Source organism: Pyrgilauda ruficollis, unplaced genomic scaffold, assembly GCF_017590135.1.
Source record: "Pyrgilauda ruficollis isolate IOZ18807 unplaced genomic scaffold, ASM1759013v1 scaffold2, whole genome shotgun sequence".
NCBI lineage: Eukaryota > Metazoa > Chordata > Aves > Passeriformes > Passeridae > Pyrgilauda > Pyrgilauda ruficollis.
In genome coordinates this window covers 20,800,457-20,815,161 of record NW_024519206.1, presented here as the reverse complement: position 1 = coordinate 20,815,161, position 14,705 = coordinate 20,800,457, and the positions used below count along the sequence as shown (strand labels likewise).

The window sequence follows — 14,705 nt, the reverse complement described above, 5'->3', positions numbered from 1 at the left end:
TTGCTAAATGCCATTTGCTATTTATGCTCTTTTTTGGAGGGACAGGAAAGGAAAAGATTTCCTTTAATTCTCATGTCTGCTATGTGTACTAATAATAATATTGATGGGATTTTTAGTGCTTTAAAACAAAGAAAAAACCCCATTCTGCATGTTAATTTTAAAAATGTTAGCCTTGATTGTGGCTGTTTTCTTTCTCAGCCTTCAGCAAGGGAAAAATAAATGCCATTTTACAAAGACAAAAAATGTTGGGTTAACAGATGGTAGCATTTCTGAGAACTGGAGAGGTCAGTATATGAGTTTATTCAGAGCCTTTTTCATTAAAAATCAAAGCATGAAAGAATAGTTAAGTCAGCTAGAAGCTGAGTATCTATGAAAGAGTAATCCTTATTCTTTACTCTTACACTTGAAATTTTACTGGTCCGGTTTGAGCGTATTCTAGATTTGTCTTTGCACATGGCAGTGTAAAAATACTTGTGATATATAGAAATGCTGAAATCTTTTTTCACAATTATTCTCTACCTTCTCACAACTGACTTTATGCAAGGGAAGCAGCTTTTAAAGATTTTTAGCTTATACAGGAGTGAAATACTTCTCTTACTCTCTTTTAAAAGCACAAGTATATCAACAAGCACCATTCAAATGATTCAGTGGTATGATACCAGCTTTTATCTTTCGTACTGTTGTATATAATGTTTTATCACTGTTTTTAGTAGAAGTCTCATTTTCTGCAGCATTTCACCTGTCATTTGAGTTTTTACTCTTAAAATGTGTTTTGGTTCTTCAGACAATAATGTGAAGCTGTGCTATACTTTGAGTATTCATTCAGTTTCCCTCAGCCTATTCTGTGAACAGGTTCTTGAATTCTAACTTGTAACAAGCATGCTTGCCATTTATCCTCATGAGCTACCAGCCTGTACCTGCTCCTGAACCCATCACGGTTCCACCCTTCCAACCACATGAAGTAGTTTACAACAGGGGTTTTGTGTCTTGAGCTCAAAAGAGCAGTCTGCAGCTCTCCAGTTGCTCCCTAGCCCTGAACATGCCCCCAGTGCAGAGATACTGATGATTTTACATAGGTTTTTTTCCTATTTAGCTTTGCAGACAAGAACTAGGTATTGAAGTGCTGGTGTGTTGAATCTATTCTAAGGCTTGTATTCAGCAGGTTTCTGTGGATTGGGCTTTCTCCATGAAATCTGCTCTGAAGAGGTAGCAGCAGCAGGGGGAACATTCTTCAGTGCCTTAACACAGTGGTTAGAGTAACTGCCTGGGAATTGGGGTCCATTTCCACCCTTCATTTATCCACAGTCTGTTTCTTGATACCTTTGTAGGGACAAAATAAACATGTAAATGCTTTTGTAATCTTCATAAAAGTGGGTTTGTTTCCTTTTAGCTTAAGTGACTCCTAGTAGAAAATAACTATAATGTTCAGCTGTTATAGTAGATAATGTGAAGAGAAATGTATAAAACCTGGCTAAATTTACTCAATATTACGAGTTACTTTTCAAGAAAGTGACTTTCTGTAGAAGCATACATTTTATCAGCTGAGCAATATACACTGTAAACTGTTGAGCAGTTCTAAATTTAAGTTAGGAGGGAAAAAAACAACCCTTTTCCCATCAAGGTCTGAAATAAACAACTTCAGTAAGTAGACTCAATTTACATTATGTATGTAAATGCAAATGTGTCTATTCCAAAAATAGTATGGGTTTTTCATTGCTTAAAATCACAAGTTCATGTAGCATATACAAAGCGTGACCAATGTCTGACTTCTGAGGAACAGTAGAAATTTGAAGGAATGTGAAGGTATGAAGGTGTCACTTAAGTTGCAACTTATTGAAATCCTAAGTACTTGTTTTAGGAGTAAATCACAAAGTTCAGAAAGCAGTAAGTGACTAATGAAATGGTGAAGCAGATAAATATGGATATCCTTTGTGCAGTGTGCAAACTTGAACGTGACAGATGTTTGACCACCCTGTGTTCAAGACAGGCGTAGCACAGACAGCTAATGTTGTAATTTGGTTTCTATGGCAGTGACTTCATATTATGTAAGGAAGTTGCATATACACAGCCCTGGTTGTCATGGTTCATGGTCCTTTTCTGATTATTTAATGACTTAGAAAACAAAAAGTATCTACTGCAGCTAGTTACTACTGCTTTTATTCTTATTTTATTCTTTGTCATAGCAATGAGAGTTTCAAGTTAGCCAATTTAAAGGCTAAATTGTATCTTGAGATCTTCACAGGAATTTTGAAAGAGACCTTGATTTTTGCTACTGCAGAATAGAACTGTGCCTTCCTTGACTACAATAACTTGCATTTTTGCAGGTGATTAAGAATGCTAAATGCATGCAGTATGTTGGGCCTAATTTCTACTTTTCCATCAGTTTTCTAAAGAGCGCAAATTAGATGACCTTTGAAGGACAGAAATAAGCAGTTTCCATAAAGCCTTCATCTGCTAATTGCTAGTTACTAAGAGTAGGAAAAGAACTTGAAATTGTGAAAAATAAATTATTGTTTGACTCTGCATTTTAAAGGTGGTCTCTGTAACCCTTCTCTTCCTTGTGTTCCTTCAGTTAAGGGTCCCAAATACAGAACTGACACTGACACTGATTATGACAGGACAAAGCTCTGGTAATGAACACTGTTTGTATGGCTTTGTGTATTGCTTGGGGAAATACTAAAATTTGGTAAATATACATTATAATAAAGTAACCTCTGATTATCCTTTACTAACTTCTCTAAGATAACCCTACTTAAAGATCCTGCATCTTTCAGCCAGATTACACTATTCTGCAGTAGAAGAATTCTCCAAAATGAACTGTGATTATTACATTAAATGGGTGAACAAAAATTGTATATTTAGAGAACAAAGCTGTATATTTAAGTGTTTTTGCAGCATATTTTCAAATTTTTGAATTTGACTGAAAAATATGCAGCTGTGTTAACAAGAGCCTCGTTAAAGGTGGTGTTGCATCAGTCATCTGGTTGGTTTGCTTTAGTTGCATGAGGAGTTGCAAACAATTGATGCAGTCTGGTTAAGCTGTGGCACAGAAAAGGGACACGGAATCAACGCCTTGTTTGGAGAGTTTGGATATGAAGGGGCAGGACAGAACTCTTGAATGTGTTCTCTTAGTACACCTGCAGACATCCCAATGCTTGGCTCTGCTTCCAGAAATGAGAGGCTTGCTGTTATATGGTATTGCAGGGCTTGTGAAGATGTTGCTAAGATGACACCTGTCTTGTGACATAATAAGGTCTGCACTAAGCCTCCCAGTGATTTTTCAGTGTTACCTGGGGATTAGACTTTCTCAGGCACACTATCTTCTCACTTCCTGGTTATGAGTAGACTTTTAAGTTTTGCTGAGGCTGCTCATCTTTGTCCATGACACTGCAAGCTGAGTCATTTTAGTCACCTTGGCTGTAGGTGCAATCTTTTGAAGTTGATCTTTTTACAGCTGCAGCTGTAAAAATAGGCTGAGAATAAAAGCTGTGCAATTGTTTCTGTCCAGTGTTATTTCTTGGGCACATCAGAATAAACATCTGCTATGTTGGCAGGGTAACAAAATATACATTCATTAGAAAAGTGCAATAGGAAGCCTTGCCTGTAGTATGTAAGAGTGAGGTAGTGTAGTTGTTGCTGCTCTAGTGCTCTTCACTGACAGGCAGGCTAAGAGTATCTACATAATATGCCAAGGTTAAATGGTATTTAGCACTACTTTTAGTTTCTAAAGAAAACCTTTTTCTGCATACACATTATGCCTTTTTAGTGTATATTTTGTGCACTGAACAGTATTAGTGACAATGAAATACAGTAGCAGTTCAGTGCATGATTTATATTTCATTATTAACCAGAGTTTTTATTTGATTTTCATACAGCTGTGTTAAAATTATCTTATTTTACTATTTGCAGCTCTTCTTATCTGGAAAGACCTATGGGTACAGAATACAAAATATAGTAACAAGTGAAAGAAAAAATACACAAAATTCTCTGTTACGTGCTGGCTAATCAGTAATTACTGTTTTATTTGTCAGAACATAAAGGTTGATGTCTAATGGACATCACATAATGGCAAGCAATAGTGGTTTGGGGGTTTTCTTTGCATTTAGACAATCAGTTGGATTTTCCTTCTAAAAAGTGCTTTTTTAAAAATTCTTTTTATGAAGTGTGCATACATGTTTATGTAAATAACTTTTGGAAAACTCAAACAGTACCTGTTATTGCACATATCCTTTCAAACTGAAATACAGCAAAGGGATGTATAGCCCAGAGAAGAAGCCATGTGTGTAGAATAGAAAATAAATTAGGAGGCTACCTTGTAATGGAAAATACTTAATGATACATTCAGTATCTGCTCAGTGCAGTTGAAACTTCAAGGTCTGGTAGAGTTTCCTGTATATGGCAATTTCATGGAACTTTACTTCTTGTTTTTGATTGCTGTCCTTTCCTCAGGACTGTCTTACTGTTTTTAAGCTTGTTTTCTTACACTGTTGTCTTCTTCCTTCTGTATAAACTTTTTATATGCTTATTTTAACTAACAGTTAATTAGATTGCTCCCCTCCCCAGTACTTTTTCTCTTGGCTTAAATTTAGCCAGTATGTATTGCTTTATTATAGCAGATATAATTTGTCTGTAATAATGAATACTATGTGGAATCTTGTGAAATACTTCATGCTAAAAGGACACATGAAGCATTCTGTTCTGTTGTGGGGAAGTATTGAGCAGAATAGTAGGATAGATGAAATCAAAACATAGATCTTAGGCGAAGTTAAAAATCTAGGAAGGATATTGATAGCCAAAAGATGACTGGTCACAGAAATGCATAAATTCACCTGTCTTTTGTGTTTGCAAAAACTTCATGTAATCTGTTGTGTGATGGGAGATAGATAATGCACCAAAACTTTTTGGCTGCGTGGAAACTAAACAGGCAGAAAGACAAGTAACTTTACAAAATTAAAGATGGACCTTTTAGATGAAATTGCCTCCCTGTCTTGTGAGGGCTTTTAAAAGTCCTGCATTCCTAAACATTGCCTTTCTGGCATCAAGCTATCTAAGTACTAAAGTATTTCTTGAATCTGTAAACATGGTTATGGTCATGCTGAATTTGCAGGTATGCATGATACGGTGTACCAGCCTCAAAATGCTGAGTACCTGCAGGATTGAGCTCTATTGAGCATAGCAGAAATCCAATCGTTCTCTGAGTTTAATAGTGTACACTTAGAACAAATGAGAGCTCTAAAGAAAATTACCATCTAGTGTTTCTATTCCCCTGTCAGCTAAACCATAAGAAGAATAGGTCATAACTAGCAAAATGAGTAATTGTTCTAGGGCTGAATCTGTGTGATTTACTTTGCTAAATAAAATTGTAGCCATCCTTCAGCATGAAATACACATTGAGTATTTTGAATGGACAAGATGCAGTTGAGTAGCTTATGTGGATCCCTCTTGCAATTCCTTCCAGGAATAAGCTGGTGTGCTCTGTGTCCCAGATCACTGCTGGCTGCTCTCCCCTCTTTCCTTGGGAGGCGCCTGCCTGATAATTTCTCAGCTCTTTGCTTTTACTGGGTACAGATCTGTGACATGTTAAGAGTTTAAGACCCAAAATTGCTGCTGAAATTCCCAGAGCATGGAGTTGTAGCTGAAGTTTAAGATCATGGAGATTTTATTAAGCATACATTGGAGAAAGTTACTTATTTTTCTGCTATATGATGCATTTCTTAATATTTATGTTTTCTTTATTGAATGCAGTGACACTCAAGAAATATTTTCTCTTAGGCAGGCTCTTAATAAAGATTTGAACTAAATATTAGCTATTAAACTAAGTAGAAACCAACTACAGGGCTTCATGCCCCAAAGTGCTTCTTTTTCATCTTTTGGTATGCCATTCCACTGGGGAACAAGAGAGTTGTTAAATGTTTATTTTACACAAGCAGGAATTAGAAGGAAACAAGAAGAGTCCCAGAGTGTAGTAGAAATCACTGTTAATTGTTATGTTTGGATATTTAAAAAAAAACCAACCCAGCACCCAAACCCCGTACTCCACACTTTGTAGTAGGATTGGTATAAAAAGCTGGTTTTACATAAACTAATTTAGTTACTATTGGAAGTGCCAAGTTTTAAAGCAACACAACATCACTGAAGAAAAAACAGCAAAATCAGTCTTATTGAAATATGTGACTTTCTTTGTTATTTCTTACTTGATTGAGTTAGGTGGGGGTTGGTCTCTTTCTCCAGGCAGCAACTCACAGAACGAGAATACACAGTCTAAAGCTGCACCAAGGAAAATTTAAGATGGTTGTTTGGAAAAAGTTTTTTACTGAAGAAAGAGTGATAAAATACTGGAATGGTCTGTCAGGGGAGGTGGTGGAGTCACCATCCCTGGATGTGTTTAAGAAAAGACTGGATGTGGCATTTGGTGCCATGGTTTAATTGAGGTGTCAGGGCATGGGGTTGGACTCTGATCTTGAAGGTCTCTTCCAGCCCAGTGATTCTGTGATTCTGAGTACCATGTAAACAATACAGAGAACAGTTTATGCAAGTCTTTGAAAAAGGAATGTGCCTTGAATTCAAATCTCTTGAATAACCTGTGCCTACTTGTTATCAAAAGGGTAATGAATTCTTGCCTTCTAAGTGACCAGATTATTTTCAGCTTTATCTAACACTGCTGTCAAACGTGTTAATGCCTCTCAAACTGTTATGCATCCTTGAAGTAATAAACTTTGGGTTTTTTTCCCCTTCAAAAACTGTAAAAGCTGTCAAGCAATGGAACTACTGTATTTTGTACTCAGTGGAATTGCAATTTCCATAAGTAATGCTCATAATGAAGAGTGCAATAATCACCTCAATATGCATTTTAAGAATATTTCATGGGTTGGATGGTAATTATGTCTGTATCCTCAACAGTTTGGGTTTTTTAAATATGTACTTTATATTTGCAGATATATGGAGTTTGGGGGTCATTCTCTTCATGTTAGTCTGTGGACAACCACCATTCCAAGAAGCAAATGACAGTGAAACTCTGACTATGATAATGGACTGCAAATACACGGTGCCACCTCATGTGTCCAAAGAATGTAAAGAGTAAGTAGAGTACTAAACAACTTGGAAGCATTCACAGAAGTAGATTTGCATTACTTTTGGGAGTTCCCCATACTATATTATTAATGTGTAGAATATTCCTTGATACTCTTCCTTTTATGTCTCTCAGTTGTCATGCATTTTATAAAGAATTGAAGAAATTACTCAGTACTGATTGGCTTTGGCTAACTCTTTTGCTGGACAAATTACCAGGTGGTGTTGAGATTATTCTGTCACAAGGGTTAGGAAGGTACTGCTGCTTATCAATTTCTGTCCAAACAACAAGTTACCAAAACCTGTCACACAGCAAGTTTTGCTCATCTCCTACTGAAATTGCAACTCCAAATTAACATCCTAGGCTATCAAGGGAGAAAAATATTTGGTCTGGAAATACCATAACCATTTAGGAGTCAGAATTCCTTTTGATGTGTTTTTCTGCAATGTTCACTGGAGCCTTTTTATTGATATGTTCCAGTATTTCCCATGCTTCCCTATTGGTTAATGACCTTCAGGCCTTTAAATATATATCCCAGTTGCATCATTAAGACGAAACATTTTAAAATGTTTGTCTGGGTTCTTGAATCTGCAGTAGAATATATTTTAATTTTCAATACAGAGAACCAGATGCCTTTATAAATGCTTGAAAAATGTGTTTGGTTCAGTCAAAAAAACTGGACCAGCATCTAGAATTTTCTTACTTGCCAAAGAATGAAGTTTGTGACAGCTGTGGTCATGATCACCATTCCTTTCTTTACCTGTCATTTGTGTAGCCCAGGAGTGTAATGCATAACATGGTGAACAGCATCCTGGCCTGCATCAGCAACAGTGTGGCCAGCAGGGCCAGGACAGTGATCCCCTGTGCTCAGCACTGGTGAGGGCACATCCTGAGCCCTGTGTTCAGTTTTTGAGCTCTCCAGAAAGACATTGAGGTCATGGACTGTGTCCAGAGAAGGGCAGTGAAGCTGGGGAGCAGCTGAGGGAGCTGGGGTTGTTTAGCCTGGAGAAGAGGAGGCTCAGGGGACACCTTACTGCTCTCTACAACCACCTGAAAAGAGGTTGTAGCCAGGTGGGGTCAGTCCCTTCTCCTAGGTAATAAGCAATAGGATGAGGAAATAACCTCAAGGTTAAGATTGGGTATTAGGAAAAATTTCTTGTCAAGCCTTAGAACAGGCTGCCCAGAGAAGTGGTAGAATCACTGTGCCTGGAGGTGATGATGGTTCAAAATAAACGTAGATGTGGCACTTAGATGGTTTAGTGGTGAGCATGGTGGTGCTATTTTAGTGGCTGGACCTGATGCTTTCAGTAGCCTTTTCCAACCTTAATGATTCTGTAATTCTGTGCCATAGCTGGTTCTTGTCTTGCCATTAGCACCCTCCAGTAACATGGAAAAGCTGCTCTGAGCTTGAAGAGCTTCATATACAGGAAGAGGTTTAAAGTACAACACCGGAAGAGGTTTAAGAGGGAGCTCTTATCAGTGAATTGTATCAAATCAATTTCTTGAGATGCTGCATGGTGAGGCCAGGAAACTTACCTTTTGCAGCCTTTTGCTTAATATACTTGCTAACATTGATTTGCTTATGTGTCGAGATCTACTTTCTCTGTATGAAGCATGAATAATGTACAGCCAGTTACCCAGGTGCTCAGTGGGTTAGGTTTTCTTAGAGAAAAGACTCTGGGAATGCTTAAACTTCCTGCTTAGAGTGAAAGCATTTGTGGATTGAGATGCATAAACAAGCTTCAAGCAGGAGGCACATGTGCTGCATTTATGCCATTTTACTACAGGTGTAGTTTAAAAAAAGCCAAATTAAATACAGAGTTTGTTCTCTTTCTGTCATATTAACAAAAGTAAAGAAACTCAGGACTCCCATGTCTTACCCTGCCTTTCCTCTTGGTAAGGGCAGAGACCACAGCTAATAAAAAGAAACATGGCTATTTTTTTTTACTGTAGAATTCTTAAAGAAGGTTGGATTAACCTCCACTGCTTAAATCCATACATCATCTCACATAGAAAAAAAAAAAGGCAAACAAAAAAAAACCCATTAAAAATTGTGATTAACTCTGTGCTTTGTGTGTGGCCATGCAGTCAGAAGTTGCATGGTATAGTATATTTAGTTGAAGAAAAAGCACTGTATGGGAACTGGAGAACATGTTGGAGCAATAGAGTTTCTTTGTAACCTTGGCAACAAAACCATATATCCATATTTGTTGAACAAAGCCAAAAATACCTCCCTCAAGAATCTTCCATGTATAGTAAGCGAACAGAGATGTGCTGTGCTAATAAAGTCTTATTTTTCTGTTTACTTGGGGAATTCATGCACTTTCTTTCCAGCATTTGTAAAATCTCAGTATCAGCTCATTAGTAGATTTGTCCCTACATCATTGCAGAGAGTGCATTGGTCTGTTTAGGTTTTTTTTAATGTGGGTAGAACAAATCACAGTTTTTTCAAGAATACTGAAGACTCAAATTTCTGATAGTTCAGAATAAAATATTTCTGTTTTATTTTGCCATTCCATATCCTTGTTCACAGCAGCAATAATAAAAAAATCACATTTCTATTAATTTACCGACTAGCTGATAGGCCACCTGTGACCTGTAACTGCCCTATAAAACCTAGTAAAATCAAATAAATGAGAAAAATCAGATGAATTATCTAAGTACAGTAAATTAAAACTGTAGTGTTTATGGTATTTATAGTTTTAATAAACTGTTTCAGTTTAGCAGCATTGGTAAAACTAAACAGTTTCCCATCACATTGTTTACTTTGAGACTTCAGAAGATCTATGGGACCTGACAGCAGAAAATGTCTTCCTAATGTTGCTCTTACAACAGCTGCTTTTTTAAACACGTGTGTGCATTTTTGTTTCGATTTATTTTTTATTCACAGTCTAATTACACGGATGTTGCAGAGAGACCCGAAGCGAAGGGCATCTTTGGAAGAGATTGAAAACCATGCATGGCTCCAAGGAGTTGATCCATCTCCTGCAACCAAGTATAATATTCCTCTGGTATCATACAAAAATCTGTCTGAGGAGGAGCACAACAGTATAATACAGCGCATGGTTCTCGGGGACATCGCGGACAGAGACACCATAGTGGAGTAAGTTGGCAGCGTTCTACATGCAGTTTGTTTTATGCACCTCTTGGTTTTGATTCAAAAACATCACAAGAACCTTGGGCACTTTGGTGTTTAAATATCAGGGCATTCAGTTAATAAACAAAGTATTGCAGTCTTGTTCTGTGATAGGATATTGTGGGATCAGAGGTACTTAAGTATACCCAAATTTAGGAAAAACTTCGAGAAGATGTGTTGGAACAGTGTTTTGATTCCTGCAGTAGCTGTCTTGGGTAAACTTAAATGCTTTGGAATCCATGCTTATTCTTCATCTCTCATGCGTATTTGAAGGTGACAAATTCTAGCTTTTTTCCCTGAGTGCATTTCCAGTATTCCTAAATATTAATTTAAAATATTATTCCCTGTATCTATGTAATTCATAATAGTCATTGTCACTGAGGGAGCTTGCTAGAAAGCTACATAGATTCTTCTAATAGAGTAAAACTGCCAAAAAATATTCCCCAAATTGAAAGAAGTCTCAAATATTTTCTCTTTTTTTATGTGTTCAGCTGTTAAAAACTGTTTATGTGGAAGGGAAAGCAGCAGTCTCCCTTCTTAAGCTTTTAGCTGTGTAACAGGGGCAGCTTTTCTGTTACAATGTCTGAATGATGCTTACTGGCTTATGAACTTATTTTTACTATAACCTCAATGTGGCAGCCCTAAAATAATGAAAGTTTTCTTCCATTTGTTGCAAAACTGAATATTGGTACTTTGTGGTTGCATGTGCCAGTGGGAGAGCCCATCACTGGTGCAAAACATTAATAAAAAACAGTTATCATTTAAAGAATGTAAAATAAAAAATAATTTCTTACTTTTCTTGGATTATATTCTAAGGATGTCTCCTTCCAACTGCAGTTGAAATTGCTAGACTTGTTGGTGCTTTATTTTCAATAAAATTAAGGCATGCTTGTCAAAAGATCAGAAATGGGCAGTCCTGCTTTCAGGCACTCTTCCTGCTATGGGAAGCACAGCAAGCTGCAAGATGCATGTCCGATTGTTAGAAACCACTGATGGATGGGTTATTTCATGTTTTGTACTTTCCTCAGGGCATTGGAGACTAACAAATACAATCACATCACTGCTACTTACTTCTTACTAGCTGAAAGGATCCTGCGAGAAAAACAAGAGAAGGAAATTCAGACCAGATCTGCAAGCCCCAGCAACATCAAAGCTCAGTTCAGGTGAGAATTTAGGAATCTAAATGGCTGGGAGGGGTTTGGGGTTTTTTTGTTTGTTTAGTTTTTAAATTGTCTTAATGACAATATTAAATTTCTCAAGTACTGCTTTCTTGAAAACAGTAAAATACTCATTGCAAATTTTAAATGTCTTCAAAGGGCTGTGGACACTTTAGAAACTGTTCAGAAATCAGTTGCACATAACATTTTCAATTCCTACCCTTCTCAGGAAATGACAAGGCAATTTGAATTCTGTACCTAAAGAGGCAACTTTTCACACCCCCTAGAAAAGGGCTTGTTCATTGACCTTCAGCTCCTCATACAAATTGTGTTATGTAATATCCCTGGAGAAAAATTAGTTGCATAATACATAAACCTGCTGATACAGAATTAGTTATAAACGAGAAATCACTCTAAATTTGCCCTGTAGGTTATGTTCTTTTTCATGTCAGTTGCTGTGCTGGTTGTCTAAGAAAAATTATTGAATTTACCATTTCAATCAGTCACTTAAATATACTGCAATAGATTGGTTTTGTTTGGCAAAAACATGAATTAGAAAAAAGCTAATAGTAAGGGTTCCTGAGATTTTCCAAGCTTCTGGCATCTAGTTGGGCTTCTGGCATCTAGTTGGTATTGCTATGGTCAGCCAGTTGATGTGCTCTGCAGTCAGTTACCAAAGCATCCCACATTCTCAGTTACAGCAGAATACGCTTTAAAGAAACCAACCAACCAAAAAAAGAACATCAAAACCAACCAACCAAAACACCCAACCCAAAAGGCAAATAGTATAGTTTCCACTTGCAAATAGATATTGGAGGATTCAAGTTTTGAGCAGTTATTTTTCTTAAACATTGTGGTTTTTCTTTCCTGAGTTGTGTTAAACTATCACTAGGGATCTGCTGGTATCGGATAAAATATTCATTGGCCCATCTTGCCAGCTCTTCCAGTGAAGATGGAGGAGGTACTGAGGCATTTTCATTAACTTTCATCCCATAACCTCCAGTCTTTTCAGAAGTTGCTTACTTAGGTAAAATACTGGTAATTGCTACTAGCAACAATAACAATTGTTAGTAGATAATTTATTAATGAAAAAAGAATACTAAATGTTTGTGCTGATGTTTAGCACTGCTAAACTCCAGGAAACACCTTCAGTGTTGTTTATCTGTATGATTTAAAGAAAAACAACTTGTCCATTCTAAATGTTTCTCTGTGCAACTTTCATGCAAAGTCATACGTGAAATCATTTAATAGGAATACATGTTTGGATGTCCTTCTAGTGCATAGTCATAGTTTTCCTTGGCCTAATTGATAAAACTAAGGTATTACTTAACTACCTCTAGTTAAATGTAAAAAAAATGGACACTTGTTACAGAGTAAGGACTCACATTTGGGAAAACAGGTTTAAGTCTCCATTGGTTGTCACCTTGGATTTAGGCTTGAGATTTTAGAGGCATATCTTCTGAATACCATTCTGTCTCCCTGAATTATCAGTTGATGCTCCACGAATGTTAGTGTTTTCAGTGTCTTTAGTGTCCTTGTCATCCCCAGGTGGGACTGCACCCTGCACTGTGTACACATCATTCACTCAGTGGTCACTGACGTAGGAAATTTTATCTTAGGTGGTTGCAGGTGCTTGAGAAGAGTTACTGTTGCAGGCATCGAAGGGTTGCCTACAGAACCTGAATGGTCTGGAGCTTGGCGTTAGGGAGCTCAACTCTCTTCAAGGGTGATTCTGTAACTTTGACTCAGCAGTTCTCTCATAATGAATCATCCCCTCATTTTTATGTCAGCTTCTTTGAAAAAAAAAATCCCATCAAATGTGCCTAATACTAAGTATTACTTATCAAACAAATTACTCTAGAGGGAGACCTGGAATTCATCTTCACATGGAAATTCTAAATCTCTAAAGCTGGCTTTTGAATTGTTTGGGGCTTTTCCCCTCAGTGTTACTCTTTCAGTAAAGAACAGCTCTAGTTATGTAAGAAACTGGAACAAAAAGTTCAATGAATCTATATTTTTATATGAATTAGTAAAGTTGGAGTAGCTGTAGCCTGCCCTATGAGTATGAATTTTCATAACGAAGACATCTGCACAAACTTGGGAATCCTTGCTCTTATGGTCCTCGTAGGTGTCCTTTGCCTCCATGATGGTTCTAAATTCCAGACCTTATGGAAAAGACAACACAGTAATGCACTACTTTGAATTTGAGACCTCAAAATATTAAAAAAACCCCAACTTATTTCCAACTGGAGCTTGTTTTCTGTTCCTCTCTCCCCTCAGGCCCACTGGGAATAAAGGGAGAGGCAGAAGGGAAGGGAGGCAAACATGGGCTGCTATGAGAGATAAACATATTGTAGTGAGGAGGTTTATTGCCTGGCAACTACAGTACTGTAAGATACTATATTTGCTTTTTATTGTGACAAGTACAGAACTCTTCCTATTTTTGCTGACAAACCAGTCTGTTCTTTTAGCATGGCACGTTCCTGTAAGATTGAGATCTTCATTTTCTGTCATGTTTGTAGATATGTTTCTAGCATATTTAAGTCCTGTTTGTTAATTACAGGCAATTGTGTTTAAAATACGCAGCAGAGCACAAGTCATCAGCAAACTGAGTCAAGTGTTTCCCAGTATTTCTGGAGACAGCTGGGACCTAAGGGTGGGTGCCAGCATGAAACCAAGGAAGACCACAGCCCAGGCTTCACTTGGAGCTGCTGCTTCTGTTGCTTCCCTCCAGGCAGAGCTCCCCACTGGACAGACTGGTGGAGGCCACCAGCAGCTCCCAGTGAGACAGGCAGGATCCTGCATGGCTCCATGCAGGGAATGCACCACACAGGCTCAGGCAGTGTGTGGGCAGCCAGGCCCTACTGTTGGAGGGTCCTGGCTTGGAGGTTAGAGGTTTCTGGTGCTACTGGTTGAGCATAAGTGACACAAGTGCTTCAAAGCAAAGCCTGCAGCAAGGCTGGGTGAGTTTATTGCTGGTTTTAGTACAGCCTCTCCTCAAAGTTTGTACAACTGGGGAGAGAGTTGTCAGGAGACAACCTGGTGTAGATCAGGATCTCACACTTGAAGGTCCTTTTCTGTGCAGCCTTCAGCAAATGCAGTCCTGCCACAGCAGAGGTATCTGAGCCTTCCTTCTTCCTTCTGCTTGACCTCCTGACATGGCAGAGAGCAGGAAACTGATGTGATTCTTGTGTCTTTGTATGCAGCCTGTCAGGCAGATACCTGGGGTCACATTTGGTGTGAAACGTTCTCTGCTGTCCTCCTCCTCTTGCTTCTAAACTAGGCCATGAAGCCGTGCAGCCCTTTCTTTTGGCACACACAAAGTATGATTGGGAATGTCTTG

The 14,705-nt window shown here is 37.9% G+C and overlaps 1 protein-coding gene across 1 annotated transcript in view; it reads left to right on the top strand.

Moving 5' to 3' along the window:
* The window catches only part of SNRK (SNF related kinase), a 39,958-nt gene that overhangs the window by 20,308 nt on the left and 4,945 nt on the right, over window positions 1-14,705 (top strand). Inside the window, exons 4-6 of the mRNA XM_041466232.1 lie at window positions 6,936-7,077; window positions 9,960-10,172; window positions 11,234-11,368. Coding sequence (XP_041322166.1) covers window positions 6,936-7,077; window positions 9,960-10,172; window positions 11,234-11,368 — 490 coding nt within the window. The remainder of the gene's footprint in view (window positions 1-6,935; window positions 7,078-9,959; window positions 10,173-11,233; window positions 11,369-14,705) is intronic.